The sequence below is a fragment of the Brachyistius frenatus genome, unplaced genomic scaffold (assembly GCF_029030835.1).
Source record: "Brachyistius frenatus isolate BFR_SWC_R1_liver_20210118 unplaced genomic scaffold, ASM2903083v1 Contig_55, whole genome shotgun sequence".
NCBI classification, from domain to species: domain Eukaryota; kingdom Metazoa; phylum Chordata; class Actinopteri; family Embiotocidae; genus Brachyistius; species Brachyistius frenatus.
Window position 1 is genome coordinate 923,817 of NW_027210654.1, and position 20,601 is coordinate 944,417.

The 20,601-nt window shown below is 42.2% G+C and overlaps 1 protein-coding gene across 2 annotated transcripts in view; it reads right to left on the reverse strand.

Annotated features, from left to right (window-relative positions):
* The window catches only part of tspan9a (tetraspanin 9a), a 159,460-nt gene that overhangs the window by 20,065 nt on the left and 118,794 nt on the right, over positions 1–20,601 (reverse strand). For both annotated transcript variants that reach the window (XM_069705307.1, XM_069705305.1), the window contains one exon: positions 2,529–2,720. In XM_069705307.1, the coding sequence (XP_069561408.1) occupies positions 2,529–2,720 (192 nt within the window). The remainder of the gene's footprint in view (positions 1–2,528; positions 2,721–20,601) is intronic.

The window sequence follows — 20,601 nt, forward strand, 5'->3', positions numbered from 1 at the left end:
GCTCTGAAAGTTACTGCACAGCCAATAAATAATCTAACGCTTAAAGAAACAAGATATAACCTGTTAATTAGTGAGCATTAGAGCTGCTGAAGGGTGGGTTTGGATAAATCTCAGATAGCCTTGCTTCATATACAGACATGAGAGTGGTATCAGTGTTCTCATCTTAGGCACAAAAAAAACAAATGAATTTCCCAAAAATGTCAGTTTGCAGTTAATGATTTCAGTTTGGGAGCAAAATACACCAAAATCCACATTACTTAAAAATAAAATAAAGCAATTCACTCAAAGAGGAGATAGAAAGATGGAAAATGAGACATGAAGGAAGAGGTGGGAGTGACAAAGGGAGGGGGAAAAAAAGGAGAATCTATAAGTACTGGAGGGCTTGTGAACGTACAAGAGGAGGGAAAGAAGGTTTAATACCTCCTAAGACTAATTCCCAACACAGCCCTACATCTCATCTGCTATTCTCCTCTCTCTACTTGACTCCGCTGCTGCTCGATATTTACCGAGCTCTTCCGCGCAGCATGGGAGGAGGCACGAGAACCTAGATTTTTAGAAAACCCCATTAATTCCAAACTCATTTGGGAGGGAAGGGGGTACGCTATTATTTGTGTCAAGGCCCGGATGAGATAGCTGTGACAGTCGTCGGATGAGTATTTAGGTTGCCAGTTTAGTGCTCCACTGTTGCACCTTCACAGTCACATTTTCCTGGTGCAGAAAGTTAAAGGAACAGTTCCTGCAAAGTGTCGTTGCTTTGGACGAACCTCTGTGAGATGAATGTATTCATATGTTCTCTCAGCTTTGTGGGTGTATGTTCTCACTTTCAAGGACTTAAAAATATGCAGTTTCAGCCAGATATTTCAGTGTTTTTTCACAATTTTTTGTTTGTTTTTTCATTTGTCTCAGTAAACAATTTCTGGCAGCCAAAAAGACAGACTGAAAATTTGCTGCAGAGGATGTCTCGGCTTTGAATACTTCTAATCCAAAGAGAGCTGTCCGCAGAGCAACTTCAGAGATAATATGTCAAGGTAAACGCTCAGATGTTTGCTTTTGGAGATCTAAACCCGCTCTGATGTTTCCACGTACTGACCTCCCTCCCCCCTCCTCCCTCTTCCTCCCCCATGTGTATGGCTGGACAGACAGATGAAGAAAAACCAAAAACAATGACGACTATCAGACACCGCAGCACTGAACTAAATTATTGCGGCCGATTATGGAACGCTATCACACATAGATGCGGCAAGAAACTTAATGAGGAACATCAGAACTTTTACTTTTCCATTAAGTCTCTTATTTTTTTTCTCATTGTAGCCATTTTTCTCCCACTCCTCCTCCTCCTCCCCTCCTCCCCTCCTCTTCCTCCCTGCACTGCTCTTTCCCTCTCTCTGCTTCACAGTTGTTAGGCAGGTGAAGGAAGCCATGTCTAACACTAAGGATTTGGTGCGGCTTTTGACTGATGCAAGAGCTTCAAGGGATTGAGCTGTTTGTGATGTTAAGTACTCGGAGCCCCAACTCCACTTCTCATTTGAACTCTCTATACATGAAAGTTGTTATTCTTTCAGCTGCGGATCCAGGCGAACCTCATTTCTGCTCTGTGAACTTTCATAATTAACTTGTGCTTAAGATAAAACACTTGTACAACTTTGGGCAAGCAGTACAATGTCAGGACAAAGCAGTTGTTGTAATCAATAAAAGAACATTCTCCATTATTTAGCTAAAAGATATCAAGTGCCTTTTTAGTACGTTATGTACATACAACAATTCGCCCACGTATTTTACACAAAGGGCCTCCTGAGTGACAGTCCTGTCACTGGGCTGTGACCACAGCCGTGGAAATGACATGTTTGCGTAGGGAGAATCCAATTGCTCGTCTCTAATTGTCCTTTGTGAGCTCCTGAGATTTAATACAATGCAGACTGAACTCCTCCCGTCAGTCACCTACCATCCTTGAGGATAAAATACAAATACTCTGCTGAGCTCCTGGTAGGCCTATGTGACCAGTCTATCTTGGTGTATATACACTTAAAGTTGTATGCAAATGTTTGTGCGCACTCAGGCATCAAATTACATAGACAAGACTAAAAGATTGAATGAATAAGTAAAAAAAAGAGTCTTATATGTCTATGAAACACATTTACAAGTTATGATACATAGGATTACTAAGTAGTGATTTGGTTGGGTGTCCAAACTTTTAACCACAATTAGTTTAATTTCATGACATAAAAAAAGTATCAACGCATTAACATTTGAAGAACAGACCGTTTTAATGTCTGTTTGCTGCAGGGTTGCATTCCCTTCTCTTCACTTTAAAAGTCAATGAAATATGTAACTTCCATTGTGGTGCCCAAACTTTTGAATACAACAGTGTGTGTGGTAATCTGTCTCCACAAATCATTTCAGTCAACATTTGCATGGATGACGTAAGTGGATGCGAGGGGGAGTGAAAGAGGAGTTGTCGTGCAAAGACAGTTGTCTGCGAGATTCTTATTCATTATGGAATGTGGCACAGGTAGCTAGATTGAACTCACACTCAGAAGCAGGCACTTGTTCTCCTTGATGGCACCCAGGCAACCTAGAAAGCCTGTTACCATGACGATGGCGCCGATGGCGATGACCATGTTGGCAGCTGACAGGGATGGGAATGAGGGTGAGAAGGTGGCGAAGCTGCCCTGAGACACGGAGAGCCAGATGCCAACTCCGAGCAGACCGCAGCCGCATAACTGCAAGGTAAAAGAGAAGAGAGACAACGAGGTGAAAACACAAACAGCTGACAAGCTCTTTTCAGGGTTAGTTACAGAAATGATGACAACCAAATGCTTTGGTTCTAATATAAAGACCCCTGAACAATATAGTAATCCTCAGAGTAAGGTCAGCTTTAGATTAAAACAAACACAAGCTCAAAAAGCCCAGTGCAACAGTCTCAATTTCCCTCTGGCTGCCTGGGGAATCGCCCACACAATCATACATCACCAAACACTGCTCAAAAAAACAAGAGGGTTAACACCAATTACAACTATGATTAGCCAATAACAGCTCTGCAAGAGATTAGAGCAAAAATTGGACTTGGGCCGTGCTGGTTGTGCACGTTTTGAGCTGATTACGTTAAATCCAGAACAAACAGAGATGTAATTACTGCCAAACCCCACAGAAATAAAAACTTCCTAGCTTTTCCAGAACCACCTGCAGTGGAGTTGAACTTCACCTAGAGGGAGCAATTCCCTAATCTCACCCTGTCACCCTGCCAGGCCCCTGCTGATGTGTGTGTGAAGTATGCAATGTGAGTCCATTAATGCAAGGAAGTGTTTATGGAAGGCTTTGATTGGAGGAGTGGAGTGTCACGCCTGCTGATGTGTTGGTCCATCTATCAGAGATAAGAGTCGTACAACGTGCCCACCACACGGTGAAATATAGACGAGGAGCTAAGTGGTGACATTTTTGCGAACACCTAATAGAATGAAAAATCCAGGGCAATCTAGCTGTGAATAAAAAAAAATAAAAAAAAGCCAAATGAGGTAAAATATGGAAAGGGACCACAGTAAATCATCACAGAGCCGCCCTTTCTTCCCTTCTATTCACAGCGCTTCCCTCTTCCATTCTCATCTTTGCACTGCTGCGCCAGAACACTTTAATGCCTGTCAGCAATATGCACAACAAACCTGCTGTGCGTGCAGACAAACGCACACAGAGGCACACGTTCATATACAGTATACAGACACGGTCATCATCAGGTAGAAGGATTATGGAGAAATACGCTTCTCTTTAAAACTGTTTCCTTTTTCCACAATAAAATAATGAATCCACCACACACAGAGCTAATTTCAGAAGCTGACAAAGTCGAACTGTCAGCGGATGATAAACCTGAAAACACTCTGTACATTCAGCACTTCCAAACAAGCACTAACAAATAAGTGTCGCCGCGGTTTGACTAATGGCACGAGTCTGTTGATCAGCTATGTCGCACCGCAGGCAAACAAAGTGACTTAAAGCACATTAGAAATTCACTGAGCTCAAAAGTAGCACTCAGTGATGGGAGGTGATGATGTGTAAGAGCAACTTTTGGGGTTTCAACTGCGAGCCTCATGAGGTGGTGATAGATTCCACGGGTTTAATGAGTCCTATAGGATCTGTAGATACATAAACGGAGTCCCAGCAGCCCCCCCCTCAAGTGTCAGTCGAGCTCAGTCTCGCACTCATTAACCTGCAACCTTTGAGCTGTGAGGTATGACTTTGAGAGTCCCTAACTACGTATACTCCAGCACTCCAAGGCGAATGAGTGATACACTCGCTCTCCAGAGGACTCAGAAATGACTAGATGGTATTATAAGTGAGGACAGAGAGACAGAACCAGGACTGTGCATAAATGACCCAGGCTCGCTAAAAGCCCTCTTTGAGAGTGCTCACATTCCAGGAGTGATTGGCTGTGTCTGATTTCGTAAAAGATTGGAGTCTGTGCTCTAACAAACAAAGTCTGCTGTCAAGGTCGAAGTCACTGGGTGGCTGCAAACAGGCCCCAACCATTAGCCTTTGAGAGGAGGACACTTATTTAGTTACATAGAAATGACAGTAGAGTCACATTGGATTTCTCACCTTATATGAGTGAATGGTCTGTGTGAGACCCATCCGGGGAGAGAGGTGCAGTGGTGCTAAAGAGACTTCAATTATTCCTAATCTAAATAATTCAGAGGCCCCTGTATTTCTTGGAAGGCCCCCGCGAGCTCTTTATACTCCCCTGATTAAAAACAGGAGAATGAAAACGGCAATTGAAAACGCCGATAAAGGTCATGTCCTTATGCAGGGCGGCTAATATACAGAAAGGCAGCTGGCTCCATTCAGAAGGCCAGATTATATAGAGCGTGAGGAGGGATTCAAGGAAGCAGGTGGCACGAATAGTAAGTTTAAGAGGCCAGATAGATAGAGTGGATTTACAGCGAGCGAGGGCGAGCACCAGGAGGTTTAAGAGTCCAGGTGGAGAGGGATACAGTGCCTCCTCTTAATTGTGTTTAATGCCCAGTGAAGGGAGCCCATCCAAGTGTGTCGCTCTCTTAAGTGACTGTGAAACCACCCAGCCCCCGCTCAATCTGTCTGATCTGAGCCTACCAGGAGCACCGATCTAATCTTTGCCCTGCTTCCACTAACAGCACTACTACTACTACTACAACAACAACACACTGTCAGCAGACCTTTGTGCCGGTGCCACGGGGAAATACCTCTAGTTTAAGCTCTGATCTTGGTTATCTGACCTTGGCGTGTACGCCTGAGCTTGACCTCGAATTCCCTCAGCTGAGCTCTTTATCTTCTTTTAATTATATGACGGTCATATTTCGATATCCCATCTGCAGGGAAGAATCAAGGATACCCCCGATACTGAAAAGGTTTGTGAGTCGTCACAGAGGAAGCTTACTTTCAAGGCGAAATCAATCAGATGACTGTAAATGGCGCAGAGTATTGATTTAAATTTAGCCTAAGGGACCAATTGGCTTATTTCTATATTTGCAAGGGACACGGAAGTACAAAAATCACAGTTTATGCAATAATTATAATAATCAATTTACAATTTATGATGTGATGTGAGTGCATATATGATCCGCTCAATACAAATGTCCTTCAATGCTACTAACCTTGCAACATTTTACATCAGACTATATTTGTTTGTAGGGTCCCTCTCTGCTCATTTACACATGCTGTAACACAGTATTATAATTCTACATTAATTATTTGTGTAGACATAAACAACTACAATAGATGCTCGGGGCTATATGCTTCCAATGTCCTCTTGATCCATGTATCGTACTTTTCAGGGCCATTTTTGGACCCATCATTAAGCCACCGAGGGGATGCAGCTTTCCAGGTCCATTATTAAATTTTGTTTTTGGTCTCTTAGAACGCTAGTTTTCCAAATGTCGTTGTTTAGTTACTGGAGAACACATAGCAAATCAGCTGTTTTGCCCCGATTGTTGTTCTGTTTTGTCTCGTTCCCATGCATGTATGCAGATTCCTACCCACTTATCAGTCTGAGGGTTACTTTCCTGTTTTAGGCTGGAACATATCTTCCAGCTGCGATAATGAAAAAAATCTTTGCAGTTTGGAATATAAACCTGACGGCTCTTAACGCTGAATTGAGTTCAGAAAGTTAACAGCACTTCTGACAAGAGAAAAGGATGTGGGCGCACGTAATTGCGCTTGATATGGAGTCATTTTTTGGAAAATCAATCAAAGTGTAAGAGTAGGCGGAGAGAATATGTGACCTTTTCATACGTGTTAGGCAATATTTTGAAAGCACTTCCTCAGCAAGACAGAATGGAGTCAGGTGTCTAAATGTCATTTGTTGAAGAAGTGACAAAAAGGCCCAGCAGAGAGAAGAGCGGAGTAGTGCAACATTAACTTTCTGCTGGAAGAAATTGGAGAACATGAAATGTGACTCTAGCGCGCTGGATGAATGGGGGCCCGCTGCAAGGGGCACGTTAATAAGCTCAAGGTGAAAATAATTGCAATAATACTGTACAAAGTAAATGTAAGACAACTTTCCAAACAAAAGGAAGACGTGAAAGAGGTCAACCAAGAGTTGGGTGTGTGCAAGAAGGATATAGTATTAAAGCCGGAGAAATTGGACACGCGAGAAACGTGATTAAAACAAAGAGAAGCTGGGCTCAGGGTAAGAGAAGCAGAAGATAGAGGCTGACCCTTCATCCGAGCGGCTGCAGTTACTGGCTCAGTGACACGGAGCCACCCGACAGACGACCCCACTTCAATCTCCCTCAGACGAAGGGGATCTGGGTTTGTCTGTGTGTGTGGGACGCTGCGGACGTTGACCTTTTCACACAGTGATCACTCAGAGAAGTCACGTCCTGTCGTAAAGAATGACAGCTTTTGTCAAATTACTGCTCTCCTCTGAGACCGCTCTCATCACAAGAGCTCAATGCCCCCATTGAGCGAGTTAGTGAAGTTTGAGTGAGTGTACGATATATGTGTGTGTGTGTGTCTGTCTGTCTGTTTGAGTGCATTGAAAGCCTCGTAATTCAGTTTGCTTAACTTTGCAGTAGAGAGAAAACAGCTTCTTTCAAACAGGCATAATAATATATAGACATTTGCTCTGCTAGATGTCTTTTGTTTAAGTAATTAGGAAGCACTTCCCCCATTACAGAACAATAAACCATAAAATTGGTGAAAAAGCCACCCTGACAGGAGCCCCTTTATCACTTCACAATCTCCTTAGACTTTTACTGCAACTCCATCTTTCCTTTTACTGTGAAATGTTTTTTCTCTGTTGCTGCAGCACACAATATCTTTTGTTTTAGCCGGCATTTTTTTTTTTTACACTAAAATGAAAACAGAGGATATTCACTGCAGCTAAAAGAAGGTTTTCCAAATTTCACAACGTGATCCTGCAAACCAGTGATTCATGTTACCATAAATGCTATGGGCTGCCAGCAGTGAAAGGGAACCAGAATCACAGAAGAACAAACATAATATAACAACTGTAAACATCTAATGTGATTGAAAAAGCCCCAAAGTAAAGACCGACTACTTGTATTTTCTACCAGGCAAGTGGAAAAGGTCTTCTTTGAAGTGTGCTGTGAAAGAGAAGGAATCCTTTTAAGCGTAGACACTCCAGAGAGTCAGTTTGTTTGTGCTTGTCAGAGAAGGTTATTTCTTAAAGATTTCCTCCTGATAAATAAGTACTTTCATAGTATACATTCTCCACGGTGGCCACACTTGAGCAAACAAACATAAAAATCTCCTTTGATGCTGAAGTATTGTACATTATTTTTCACATTATCACTCCTTTATTCTTTGGCTAACCTTGTTCTTCTGGACAAACTTAAAGAAACGTGTTGTTTTTAGGTCCTTTATTATCATCAGTTAAGATCACTTGATTGCCCTTTCCCCTATTTAAAGTTCAGCCTCACCACCAACTCATTCTCATCACAGGGTGTCATTTATTGCTGTTTTGTCACAGCCCGTTGCATCTCCTGAACATCTACCGAATTTCCCCACTGTGGGATTAATAAAGTCAAATCTAAATCTCAGAGATACATACAAGGTGCCATGTGTAAGTAACATTATATATGTGATATAAATTATGTACGTTAAATAAGCTAAAAATGTGACATACATAATGCTTTTATGTTACTTTAAAGAAATTCATGTAGCTTTTGCTTTCTCAGACTTGAAAACCATTCGCCTGGGTAAAAGTCTGTGTTTGTTCTATTCAACCACTCAAACCACCACATCTCTCGGATGCCAGTGGCTATGACAAAATGGCAGTATTTGACTCCCTGAATTGGCTGTCAGTGCACAGCAGCGTATGAGCTGAATTAGAACCAACAGTGCATTAAAAGCGATTACTCTGTCAATAGCAGCAATCCTTGCTTCGTCTTTTGACACTTGCTATTGACAGTTCTTTGTTGGATGCAAGTGCAAACATTTGTCTAATTGAAGAAACATCCCTTTACCACAACTTACCAAATATAAATGCTTAAAAGAAGAATTTTCTGAAAGGGGCACGCTACAAAATGTTCAAGTCTACGCTTATAAAAACAGGTTCGGTGGAGTATTCTTATTGACTATGACTGAAATCTTGTTTTTCTTAAGTGAATCGTGTATTCAGCTGGATGCAGTACTTGGGGCGATTGAAGTTGCTTCAAAAAGTACATTTATGAATAAAAACATCATGAGGCCCACGTGTTTCACTCCATCCCTTTACACAGTATTTCTTCCATAGAAATACGCAAGCTATACGTGGCTATATAGAGTTTTCCAGTAAACTCCCCCTACCTCCCGTCTCTCCAGGCTTCAGAGGGGCATCCCAGTCATTCCCCAGTGAATGGTATACAGCGAATGTGAGTTGTATAAGAAGTAAATTATTCACAGAGTCTGCGATGGCAGCGGAGGTGCTCTCAGGCTCAGAATAAACACTGCATGTATTATAACGGGCAGAGACTGATGTGGAGCGTGAGATTAAAAAGCTATATCTGCCCGGTTAAAGTTTCATTCACCCATTGGAGTCCTGGCAGATTCACACAATGCGAGAGATTACCTCGAAAATCATGCTGCCCGGCCAGCCGAGTGATAACGCAGCGTGGCGCTTTGTAGGAACACGTGCGCTTTAATTTGGGGGCAATTGAGCTTTTATAGGGTCAAGTACATATTGTCTCTGCATCTCCATTGACTCTCAGCATCTGTCTGGGTCTGTAAACACATGTCACAGACAAAAAGACTGTGTTGATATGTTTCCATAGAGGAAGAGTTTCCGCGGTCCATCACGTGCTTAGTCAAGCTTCCAAAATGGTGCAATGCTGTACTGGTTCTGGTTGGACGCCTTAGCTGGGCACTCTGAAGCCTGGGCCTGGATTACCTCATTTAGGGGTCTTCGGTGATGCACCTATCAATGATGCAGGGCTTGCCATGTCTCCCTCCCTCCCTCTCCGCCCCCAAGAGGGGAGCTGAAAGGCCTATTCACAGCAAAGTGACTCTAAATCAATCGCGTCAGGAAGGATTAAAGACAGACAAGCCTTTCTCCGCCTGTCCAGAGTTATCTCTGCAGTCTGCGCTGACACATCTTCCCTCTTTCACACCTGACATCAGCCTCTACCCTTAGAGGACAAGACACCGGAAAGAAAAGAAAGCCAGGACAATGGCAGAGGAAAAGCTGTTAGACATCCCTGACTAATTCTGCTGTTAGATCTCTACCATCCCAACAAGACTCTTCAATCAGCCTACGAACCCACAGGCACTTCAATTATGCATTGAGAACAAGTAGGAGAGCACCAAGAAGGGGAAAGTCATCCCATGATTGGAGCCAGGACGCAAGGCTCGCCACAGTCAGTCAGAGAGAGTTAGAGTGTGGACGGAGACTTAGAGCGATGCAAAGGGGAAACAAGGCCTGCAAGCCAAGTGAAGACTACAAAGCACAGAGCCAAAGACCAAAAGCCTGGTCCAAACACAGACAAACACTGGCACAGGAGAGAAAAGCTCTTTTACTTCTTCATGCTGCAGATGCGGGGTAAATGAGGGAAAGGCAGCTGCCCTGTCTCTAGCTCAGCACCAATGCACAGAAACCCAGTGTCCTTAGTCATTTAAAGAGATGAAGGCCTATAAAAATCCAAGTGATGTTCTAATGAGGACAATAAGATATAAATACATAAATGGAGCTGATAACTGAGGGAGACATTTCTCACACAAGGCGCTAATTAAATGTGAATTTTGCCGCTTGCTGTTGACATCAAAGGTGCTTATGAAGATATCTTATGAGGCATTTGAGTACAATAAAAAGTGAACACGTTAGAAAAATAAATATCTATTTATGTGAAGGCAGTGCCTTTTTATGACTGCCTGTTTTCCTCCACATAAACTTCCTTACCCATAGAGGCACACAAACATTTGGCTCGTATAAATATCTCACTCTGGTCTGCCAGTGCAGCCATGGCAAAAATCCTAAGAGGCGGGCAGACGGCTGGATGGTGTCCCATTGAGTTTCACGAGTTGAAGGGCTTCATGAGTGCGCTGGCTCAGCTTGTGTCTCAGGCAGGTTCGACATTCAACCTGTTCCCCACACATAGTACCTGGAGCAAAGGTCCGAAGAGCTCAGGGGAAAAGGGAAATCCCTAACGCTCAATACAGCAGCGATAGCGTGAAATAGAAAGCCAGAGTGCTACCCTCAGCACATTTCTCTGCTCCCTTTCACCGCCTGCAGCATCGAAATGAGTCCAAGACTCAATGTCACAGTGCACAGCATCGGCCTCTGTAAATGGGGGCATCTGCTTTAGAGAGTTCCTCAACAGAGTTGTCCATATGCTTAATACACCCACATCTCTCCATTTGTGTACTTATTTCAGAAAACCACAAAGAAAACTATAACCGGCACTAAATAATCTCAACAACCATAAGCATAAATCATTTTTCTAAATGGGCACAGGGGGTTTGTGGGATGAACTGAGGTGACCTTGGCGGGCTATGTTTGAGACTGCCAGAAGAGCAAAGTACGTCGTTGCAAATGTATTTCAACTGTCTGAAAATCGCTGGCCTGCAATGAGGTGAAAAGCAGCCCTGGGATTTCTCCCAAGAGTGAAGCACTTGGGCATCACAAGCACATTGTTAGAGTTTTCTACAGGGTCAGTCTGCTTGACCTTGTGCAACAACGCCTGCTGGGTTCACTGTGAGCTGCTCATGGACAAAGGTGATACTATGGATCCATGTTTTTAGTGTGCATGACAGTGTCTGTGTGTGTGTGTGTGTGTGTGTGTGTGTGTGTGTGTGTGTGTGTGTGTGTGTGTGTGTGTGTGTGTGTGTGTGTGTGTGTGTGTGTGTGTGTGTGTGTGTGTGTGTGTGTTACAAGGTTTATTATCTTAATTCCCTGCACGGAGTGGGCGAGTGGCCTTGCTGCAGGGATGGTCTGTGTGCTGCACAGTCGGCCAAGATCTGACCTGCTGCTGCTGCTGGAGCATTGCATCCGTTAGAGACACTGGCACAAGCACATGGCCGATAACATTTTACCACGATGTGATGAAGACTCGCCCGCGCTCCTAACGAACAGGAGGAATTTCACTCGCCCGCAGGTGTGGTGGCCGGAACCCAAAACAAAAAACGAAGGGGTGAAGTAAAGCCATGAGCTGCACAAAAACATTATTCAGTATTTGTGCGTTTTTGATGATTTACAAAGGGGTGCAACACATTCTTAACAAACGCATAAAAGTAAAATGGTGAATATCTGAGCATATGTTTATTCCTGGAGCAGTGATACTGTGAATGGAAACGCTCCTGTTACGTAATGGAAGGCATTATGCATCCCTGGAGGGAGAGAGGAAAGATGAAGATGCAAAATATGCACATCCGCTTGAGTGAAAACTAGAGCGCAAGACGGATACCTAGCGAGAAGAGAGGATAGTTCAGATTGAAAGACATACAATCAATGGTTACTCTGCATGCCATGCTACAGGTTAAATAACTATTTACCTGCACTTATAAAGGAGTTTCTAATACACTTTTCTCTTCATATAGTAAATTATTCATCAAGACAGAGCAGTGGGAAGTTACTGTAGAGGGAGCAGTCATGTTATTACAAGCTTTGCCATGAAGAGATTAAGTAGCCGAATGGTATACAAACGAGGCTTTCATTTTTGACCCCTTCCGCATCCCCTTACATCTGTTGCTTCATGTTTAATGCCTTAGAGAAGAGATATTTTTTCTCCCCAATTCTCCCCAAGCATATTGCAGCGTGTGCTGTAACTCATGCCATAATTCATACTATAATATGACACACAAAAAGAAAAACAACAACAACAAAAAAGAGAAGCTTTGGGAATTAGCAGAGCTGCTGGAATAAGGGAATACTGCAGAACACAGCCACTCCCCCTCTCTTTTAGTCTTCTGCGCACAAATCCTGGAAAATTGACCTTATTGTGTAAACGTGTGCCACAACTGACTTCATTCTGGAAATAATAAACTTAGAGCGAGAGAACGCAGAGTGAAAACAAGACCTAACATTAACCAATACAGAAATCCATTCTGTATTCATGGAGGTGCAGTGTGACTGTGGGCGCTGGTTGAATGTTGATGATACTCTGTCTGCATCTGCTCCTCATCCTGGAGGGAACAGGTAGGTGGAGAGGGTGGGGTGGGGAACCATTTAATCTTTGGGCATGACAGCCACAGCACCTGAGTCTTGTCCAAAGGCCAAAAAGCTCTGCTCATCCATCACTACGAAAACCTCTTCTTGAGGTGAATAATAAAAAAAGACGCAGCCTTGACAGCTGTAGTATTAACAAAAAGTGACATTCTTGAAAAATGTCAGCTTTAACTACAGAAAATGTCTTTATTTCAGAAAGAAAACACATTTATAACTTTTAATGTGCCTCAAATTACATTCTATTGCCATATGGTGAAACACTAATCAGTGCTCCCTTTGGCTGTTGAAGAGATTATCTGTATGTATAACTCTCCTCTTCGTCAGGCTGCTTCTTCAAAAACAGCTGAAGTGGGATGAGAGTTTGAATTACAAAGTATTGCGTGCATCATTGGTTCTGTGACTGTGAGTATATGAGGCTTTTCATGGCGGACTCCCTGAAGAAATGACCTTCAGTCAGCACTTGAGAACAGTAAAATCTCTGACATTTTTCACTCAAAGTGACACACTGGTGCTACAAACTGGTGACACAAACATGAAAACCCCCCAACACCAAACACACTCTGTTCATTATTGCAGTCCTCCCTTTTAGAGCAGTGTAAAGGTCAGGTTTTAGTGTCACGGAAAAGCTTCTTTGACTAGCTCTGCCCCTGCTTCTGTCCTCTCCCGTCCACCTCTAAACGCCTCATTGGAGGCGCCCTTACAGTTGACATGCTAATTAGCACAGAAGGGAAATGGACTGTGTAACTACTCTTTTCTGGTCAGCCAACCTCCGAATCCCCATCAGCCCCTCGTGTCAATGCAGTGGACCGCACAAAGAGACATATCACTAAATAATAGTAGGGCATCCCTGTATTCATGTTGTGATGTAACCGTAGCTGTAGTATTCACTGTAATGCACCTCGGGGCTGTACGAGAAGGAGACAAGTAGGGAAAGAACTCAGAGAGGGAGGGAGAATAAATGAGGCAGTAATGTTGCATCGAGGAGGCTGTAATACGACTCCGTCAGCGACCTCCACGAGACGGTCATCAACCCATACCAACTCACACAACCCTACTTCCTGCTCTGAGTAAATGCTGGGGTTAGCACATAAAAGATATACGGTTGGAAGCATCAATAAGATAAGACAAAGCAACGTTACTCCTCTTCAGAAACAACACTGTATTGTTGTTTTCAAGGGACGGGATAACTAGCATGAATAACTGATTGAAAGAGGGACATTACAGATCAATCCCTGCTCAGAGAAACTGAATAGGAATAAATCAATACTCATTAGATTTGCATTAAGGTCTGTCAGAAAACAAATAGTCTATGAACTCGCCTTGAGCTTGTCATATAACTCTTTCAACATCACGCATGTCATACCCCGTGGAGCATGAGGACGGTGTTTCAGATTGGAGGAATCTGAGAAGTCAGCTGGTGTAGAGTAGGGTGGGGTACAACCCCCTGCCCCTCTTTCTGCATGTGAAACTGCAATGGTCACACGCTTTACACCCCCAAGCCTCCCCCGCCCCCACCCCTCTCCCACACCTTCTGCATGTGCAAATGCAGAACTACACGCTCAGCCACCACCATAACACTTATCTATGGATGGCTTCAAAGTGCCCTGCAGGGACAGTTAATATGAGCATTAACGGTTCCACAGTCATTCATTTTAACGACAACTTATATCATCTTTTTTTTTAAATTTTCTTTTTTATTGTGTAAGTCCTGATTTCATCATTTTTGTTTCACACGTTTCTGGCATTTCATTCAATCTTTTTAGTCATTGCTTAGTCATATAACGGTCTATTGCTACGGCTATCTGCTATTGCTACAAGAATGTGTGCTCTGGTTTTAACAATGTCTTTGAATCACTGTATTAGGTTTTATATTTACTGCATACTCAACAAAGGCTTATTTCACCTTGTTAATGCATGACAGTAGAGAGATATTCAAACTCAAAATGGTCCCAAATGTTTATTACATAATTTACAAATGAAAAATAAGATTTACAAATATGTAAAAGTACAATTTGTGCATAATCTCAGGTAGTAATAAATGTGTTACAATCCACACACAAATACCAAGCAATTTTAACACACAAAACAATTTTATAAACGCAAACTTTACAACCTGAATAAATATATTTCATGTACCAATTTTTTACTTCAACTTTTGATGATTTTTGCTTCCAAAAAGATTACTTTCTATCTGTTTACAGATTTGTTAACGTGTGTGTATGGATCGCTTATACACATGGATCAGGTTACATTTGCCTGTGGAGTTTTGAGGTTCTTTTCAAGGTCTCCTGCTCAACGAAGATCCACAATTGCATGCTGTGTTAAAGTGCTGGTGGACAAATGGGACATCTGACCTTTCAGTAAATTCGTATGTAATTTCAAAGAGGGAAAGACGGTTTTCTAAATAGACAGAATAGCTCTTCACCACTTAATTGCCGCAGACATTTACCAGTTATAGACTCTAGGCTACCTTATAAATGTAAATATATGGTTCAATAAGCTGGGTTTTCTTTGGCTGGGAAAAACAGATAGTCCAGACAAAAAGCAGATGCAACACTGGTGGTGTGTTGAAGTCCTGTTCCAAGTCAAAAGTGGTGAATTTTTTTAGGACGGCTCTGCGAACCAAAATTTGGGAGCAGAATTTCTTTTGAGCTAGAAGATCCAAATGCACCTCTTGAAAAAACATTAACACTGTTAAATCATGGCACATAATCGATACTGAAGAGTGATCACATTAATGTGTAGTTGATGTGAGCAGGGCTAAGTATGTGCCTGTGTGCTGATTGCCTCTGTATTTCACTTCCCAGTTGCCACGAGTGTCCCCCAGTCATCACTTCAAGGATTCTAGCGGCTGCAGCGGAGGCCAGCCTGTCATCAGACACGAGTTCAAAGACAAAGCTAACAGGGATTACTTTCAACAGAATATTGTGTGTAATTTCTGTACGTGACTGCCACCCTGCCACACTGGCTGGGTAGTTTGGTCTCGAGCCAGAAAGCAGCACACCAGGAAAGAGTAAAATTTTGTCAAGGGCCCTCAAGCATGAAATGTGGTAATCCTAAAAGACTTTAACCTTTCCCTTTTCCAGTGACTGGAACTGCGCACTAACTTTGCTGTCTTTCTGAAAATAACTCACTGATCACAGATCCACTTCGAAGCACAGCTATCTAAATCAAAGCAGCTAAAAGTCTCAAAGCGGGGCTACACACACAAAAAAAACATTCCCAAAAAACAGAAGTGGGACAAAGCCTTTTTCAACATCTCAGTCATTAAATATGTAAGAGTTTCAATAAAGACCTCATATCCTAATTTTGTTGGCCAGATTCACTTTTTTCTGCACTCAAGGCACAAACTGCAGAGCAAGAGAAATTCATCTTGAAGGTTGAGTATTCAATCTGAAGTTTTTTCCCCCAGATAAGATGTCACAGGCTTAGATGAAATGATACAAGATTTTGTTTACTCAGCCTCAAAATGTTGTGATGATGTACTTTATTTGCGAGTGAGGCCGAGCAGCTCTCGTGTGGGCAAATTATTGCTGGCAAACAGGGGATTTCAGACAGGCGGACAAACCTCTGCTACATCCCAAAAAAAACATGATTACAGAGTAACACGACGGGGTAAAAATCCTTCACTGATGCCCGTCACTGTGGTATCCTCGGCAATCAGTTTCCAATCCTTGTCTGTGTGTAAGGGATGAGAAGTCAACACCCGCTAACAGGTTCTGATGGTAATTTGTATTGGGGAGTCTTTTCTTGGGATTATCAATGTAATCTCTGCACTGAGCAAAAAACCCAAATGTTTCAAACATGTATGAAGCTTCTAACAACTGTGTTTCTCGTGCTCGCTCAGCCTCACTCCCCTCTCTAGTGTCAAGCAAGTGCGTGTCGACCTGTGTGGGGTGAGGGTTCACACCGGAGAAATGCGGGAGAGGTCATGTTTAACTTTACACCAAACATAGAGCGGCACGGCAGCTGATCTTCACATTAATTCACTGCTTATTCTCTACTCTCTGCACGCGTGTCTGTCTGAATGTGTAAAAAAAAAAAAAAAAAATCCCCTTTGGTCCTTCCTGCTTCCTAGAATAGAGACGTGTATGTGACTATCAGTAAATGTTTCGTGCCTCTCTGGTGGCTTTTGTTACCAGTGTCCTCGTGGGAACACGGTGGTGCCCCCCCCACCCTGGCTGACATAGAGACCTGTCAAGCACGCCTGTGGTCCAGGTCAGTGTCAGACGGGCTAAGTTAGGTAAGGTCCCCGGGAGGAAAATGACACAAGAAAGCAAAAAAAATAAAAAAATAAAAAAAAATTCAGAATTATTTCCTGTCATGCAAGTTCTATTTTTTTTTGCAGTGACACAAAGTCATTTAAATGCAAAGTGAACGGGGAGGAGGAGAAGATGTACGTTCTGTGAGGGAGTTGACGGCTGACGGGTTCATCATTTGTTGAGAGTCCCCTCAGAATAGCAGTTATAAATATCTACCTGGAGTACAGCCTGTGAGTTTGGAGGAATATGGAAACTTTTTCTCTTTACAACCAAAAAAAAAAGGTACACCGAGCTACAAAAGATGCTGACCTCAGTTTTTTTTTATACCCAGTTAAACATGGAATTTAGATAGAAATGGATTTACTAAAGTAAGAGTGTTCTCTTTGGAAGTTTGAAAGGCAGGTTGACCTTTGCACTACTGGATTGCCCACCTTGAATTTCAAAAGTTTTTTTTTTTTTTTTTTTTAAAGATTTCTTAACGTTAAATGAATCTCAGCTAAGACCATGTGGCAAGGACACAACCCTGTTGAAACGGTAGAGGCATACGCAATAATCAGAAGGGGACTGTTTTATTTGCCTTTTCGCCAGGTTGCGTTTTTTTTGCAGATTTCTTGTAGTATACATTTGTTGAGGCTACATAGATGACGTCATAGAGTAGATGTCAAACGTTAACTTAGAAGCCATCGTTAATTAAAAAAAAAGGCAACCTTAATATTACAAAATGTTACAGAGGACCCTTTTCAATAGGAAAAGCAAAAGAAAGACCTTGCCGTGCCAGTTGTTCCCTATTTTTCATCATCTCAAACTCTGGATCGCTAGAGTCATGTTTACAAAGACCAGTCCTAAATCATGACTAATAATAGTTCTAATGAAAAATAAAGCCACCGATGATCAAATTTATTCATAAATTATAATTTTTAAATCCAGGAGGTCTGTCGTGTTAGCGGTTCGCCAATGTTTCCACAAGAAGTCCTGAATTGTCACTTATCACAAAGGGCATTAGGTTTACATACCGGGTCAGAGAAGCCATGAGTCCCTCTGGCCCATATAATGCAGTAAGGTCAGCTGAAGTCCAACCAACCGCTGAGCTGACTGAGGTGGTTATATATAGAGAGCACTGGCAGGCTAACTCATAGAGGGGACCAGGCTGGGGCTCTGTCACAAGGCCGGTGGTGATTTAGTGCGAGATCTTTAATCTAAAATCAGCCAATGGCATAATGGAGCCAGGACCTTTTCCATGACACAAACCAGAGCAAGATTTCCCCCATGGGTTAAGGAGATGAAATGAATCAATTCAAAACAAATGAAGGAAGATAAGACATTAATTGTGGGTGCAATGCTTAGAGTTTAAGAGGCGGAGCTGAAAATCAGGGCAGGAAGGGGCATGGTGAGGGGAGGTGGGGGTCAACCATTTACCTCAGTGACTGAAAGGGAACATGCCTGTGGGATTCAGGGTACATGATCTGAATAGTCCAGTATTTTGGAAGATGTTAATGTGAGTGGGGCTATGACGGTATGTGAGATGAGGATTTTAGCTGGAGTGTAGCAGTGTGACCATCTTTTCAATGTCAAAGGCAAAGAAGTCACACCAGGGCAGCACGAGTTCTCATTCTTGGCAGTACACACAAGTTATAGTTAACAAAGTCACATTTATTTGCTGAGTTTTGGTCAGTGTGGTAACAAGTTACAATCACAAGACAATAGCAAATAATACTGTAACAAAAGCACAAGAAAAAGATGATCCATCGAATGTTTGTTAACTCATAATCTACTAGTCACAGCAGACCCAGGAAGGTTTTTGCAAGGGTGCCATTTATTATTTATGGATTTAAGTTTTCCACTGAAAACTGTGTGTTCAGACAGAACACAGGGCAAATTTGAGAGGCAGTGCGATTGCATACAAAGTGAATGGAAAAATGTGATTAGGCACAAATTCACCCGGGGCAGCAGAAATTGACGCAAAGTTTCGTTTGCAAAGTCCCCATGGTCTTGTGAATCTGCTCCGTAAACATACGTCGACTGAAAACAAAAAACAGAAAGAGCTGATGTTTATGGTGACTTCTGAGTTCAGTCAGTGGCTGAGCTGAACACAAACAGACGGCTGGTTACAGATTGAGTTTGTACAGATGGTACATAGAGTATTTGAGGGGGAAAAAACACATGCAAATGGGGGATGAGGCAAATAAAATTCCTTTGCTTTTCACTCTAAACAAACCTGTGAACTTTTCAAATTAAACTTGGATCAAATAAAAACTGTTAAACCCCTTAAGCCCCAACCTATTTTTTTCCCCAACATTTCTGCAGTAAATTACAGAGTAACGAACAACCTGATGATGATGAGTAAGTAAACACTGATGCTATAGAACCTCAAACAGTTCTCAGCTGCAAATCTACCAAATTGGATGCAAGAGAAATGAAGTGCAACGATAGATGGTTTTCCGACCAAACTGTTCAGAGGCCTTTCTTGAGAGGAACTACCCCCAGAGAGTTTCCCACAGAACCAAATAGGTTCTCAGGCCTTTTGCAGTTTGCATTTGCACTGCCTATAGGAACTCTAAACTGATGTAGCACCATCAGAGCGCAGAGCGCGCCACAACGACGATGCGTCACTTTTTTTTTCTCCAAGTGAGGAAATAAAGTATTCAGTTTTCTTGATCCAGTTGAAGTTCATGTACATATTTTATTTGTTTGAAGAATATTCAAGAGAGAAGGGTCTAATTTGAGTTTGTTGGTTAGCTAGCGTAGTTAGCTGTATACACAGCGTTTTTTTTTTAACATGCCGGTTTCTTGTGCTCTTGTGTTTGGCCAATTACTGTACACTCATGTCACCGCCGTTCCTATTGTAATGTGGAAAGTACCTACACAGGGATAAGAGCTAAGTAAAGGATCAGGTTTTAAGTTCCCCCTGTGCAGACACACAATGAAAAGGAACTCCCTCCCATGGCTTTTAGAACTGTGAAATAATTCCTGCGGTCCAAAAATGCAAACTGCTACATCCATTTTTAATCCTAGTAGTAGTTTGCCTCTTCGTTGAATGTGCCACACTCAGCAACCTTGGAAAAATGGAGGCGGGCTAAAGTCCTGATTACCAGGGACTTACAGGGTGGATAGTGGTGACTAAAATGAAATAAAAATAGTTCACTGGATATTTCAATCTCATTCACTTTAATTTGAAGTTAGACAGACAGAATTTACATTTTGAAAGGAGAAATAATTCTAGAGCATATAGAACCGCCCACATATGCACGATAAGCCACATGTATTTAAAAATTGAGCAGTGGATGTGAAAGAAGAAAGAACCTATTAAAAGGACAAGAGAGCCTTAAGTCAGACATATATGAGAAAGAGAAATCGGCACTTTTTGATGCACACTTACATACTTCGACACATACATAGACTTTTTTTTTGTCCTGAGGTGGAATAAAATTACTTTTTAGTCACAGAAAATGAAACAATGACGGGCTGCAACAGTACTAAAAGACTGTGGCATTATGTTTGATAGAAAATGCATTTTCAAGCAGAGATGGAAGAAAGAATTGGGTGTATTTTTTTTTAACCTGCACTTAAGTTTGAAATCCTTCTTTCCCATTTGCATCACGAGGGGATTCCTTGATTGATGACCTTCTTTATAATAAAAGTGGAAAGATATTCATTAGGCCTGATCTTCAGACTCTGGACAAGCACTCATCGCTTGTGAGCGAGTGCTGAGAAGAA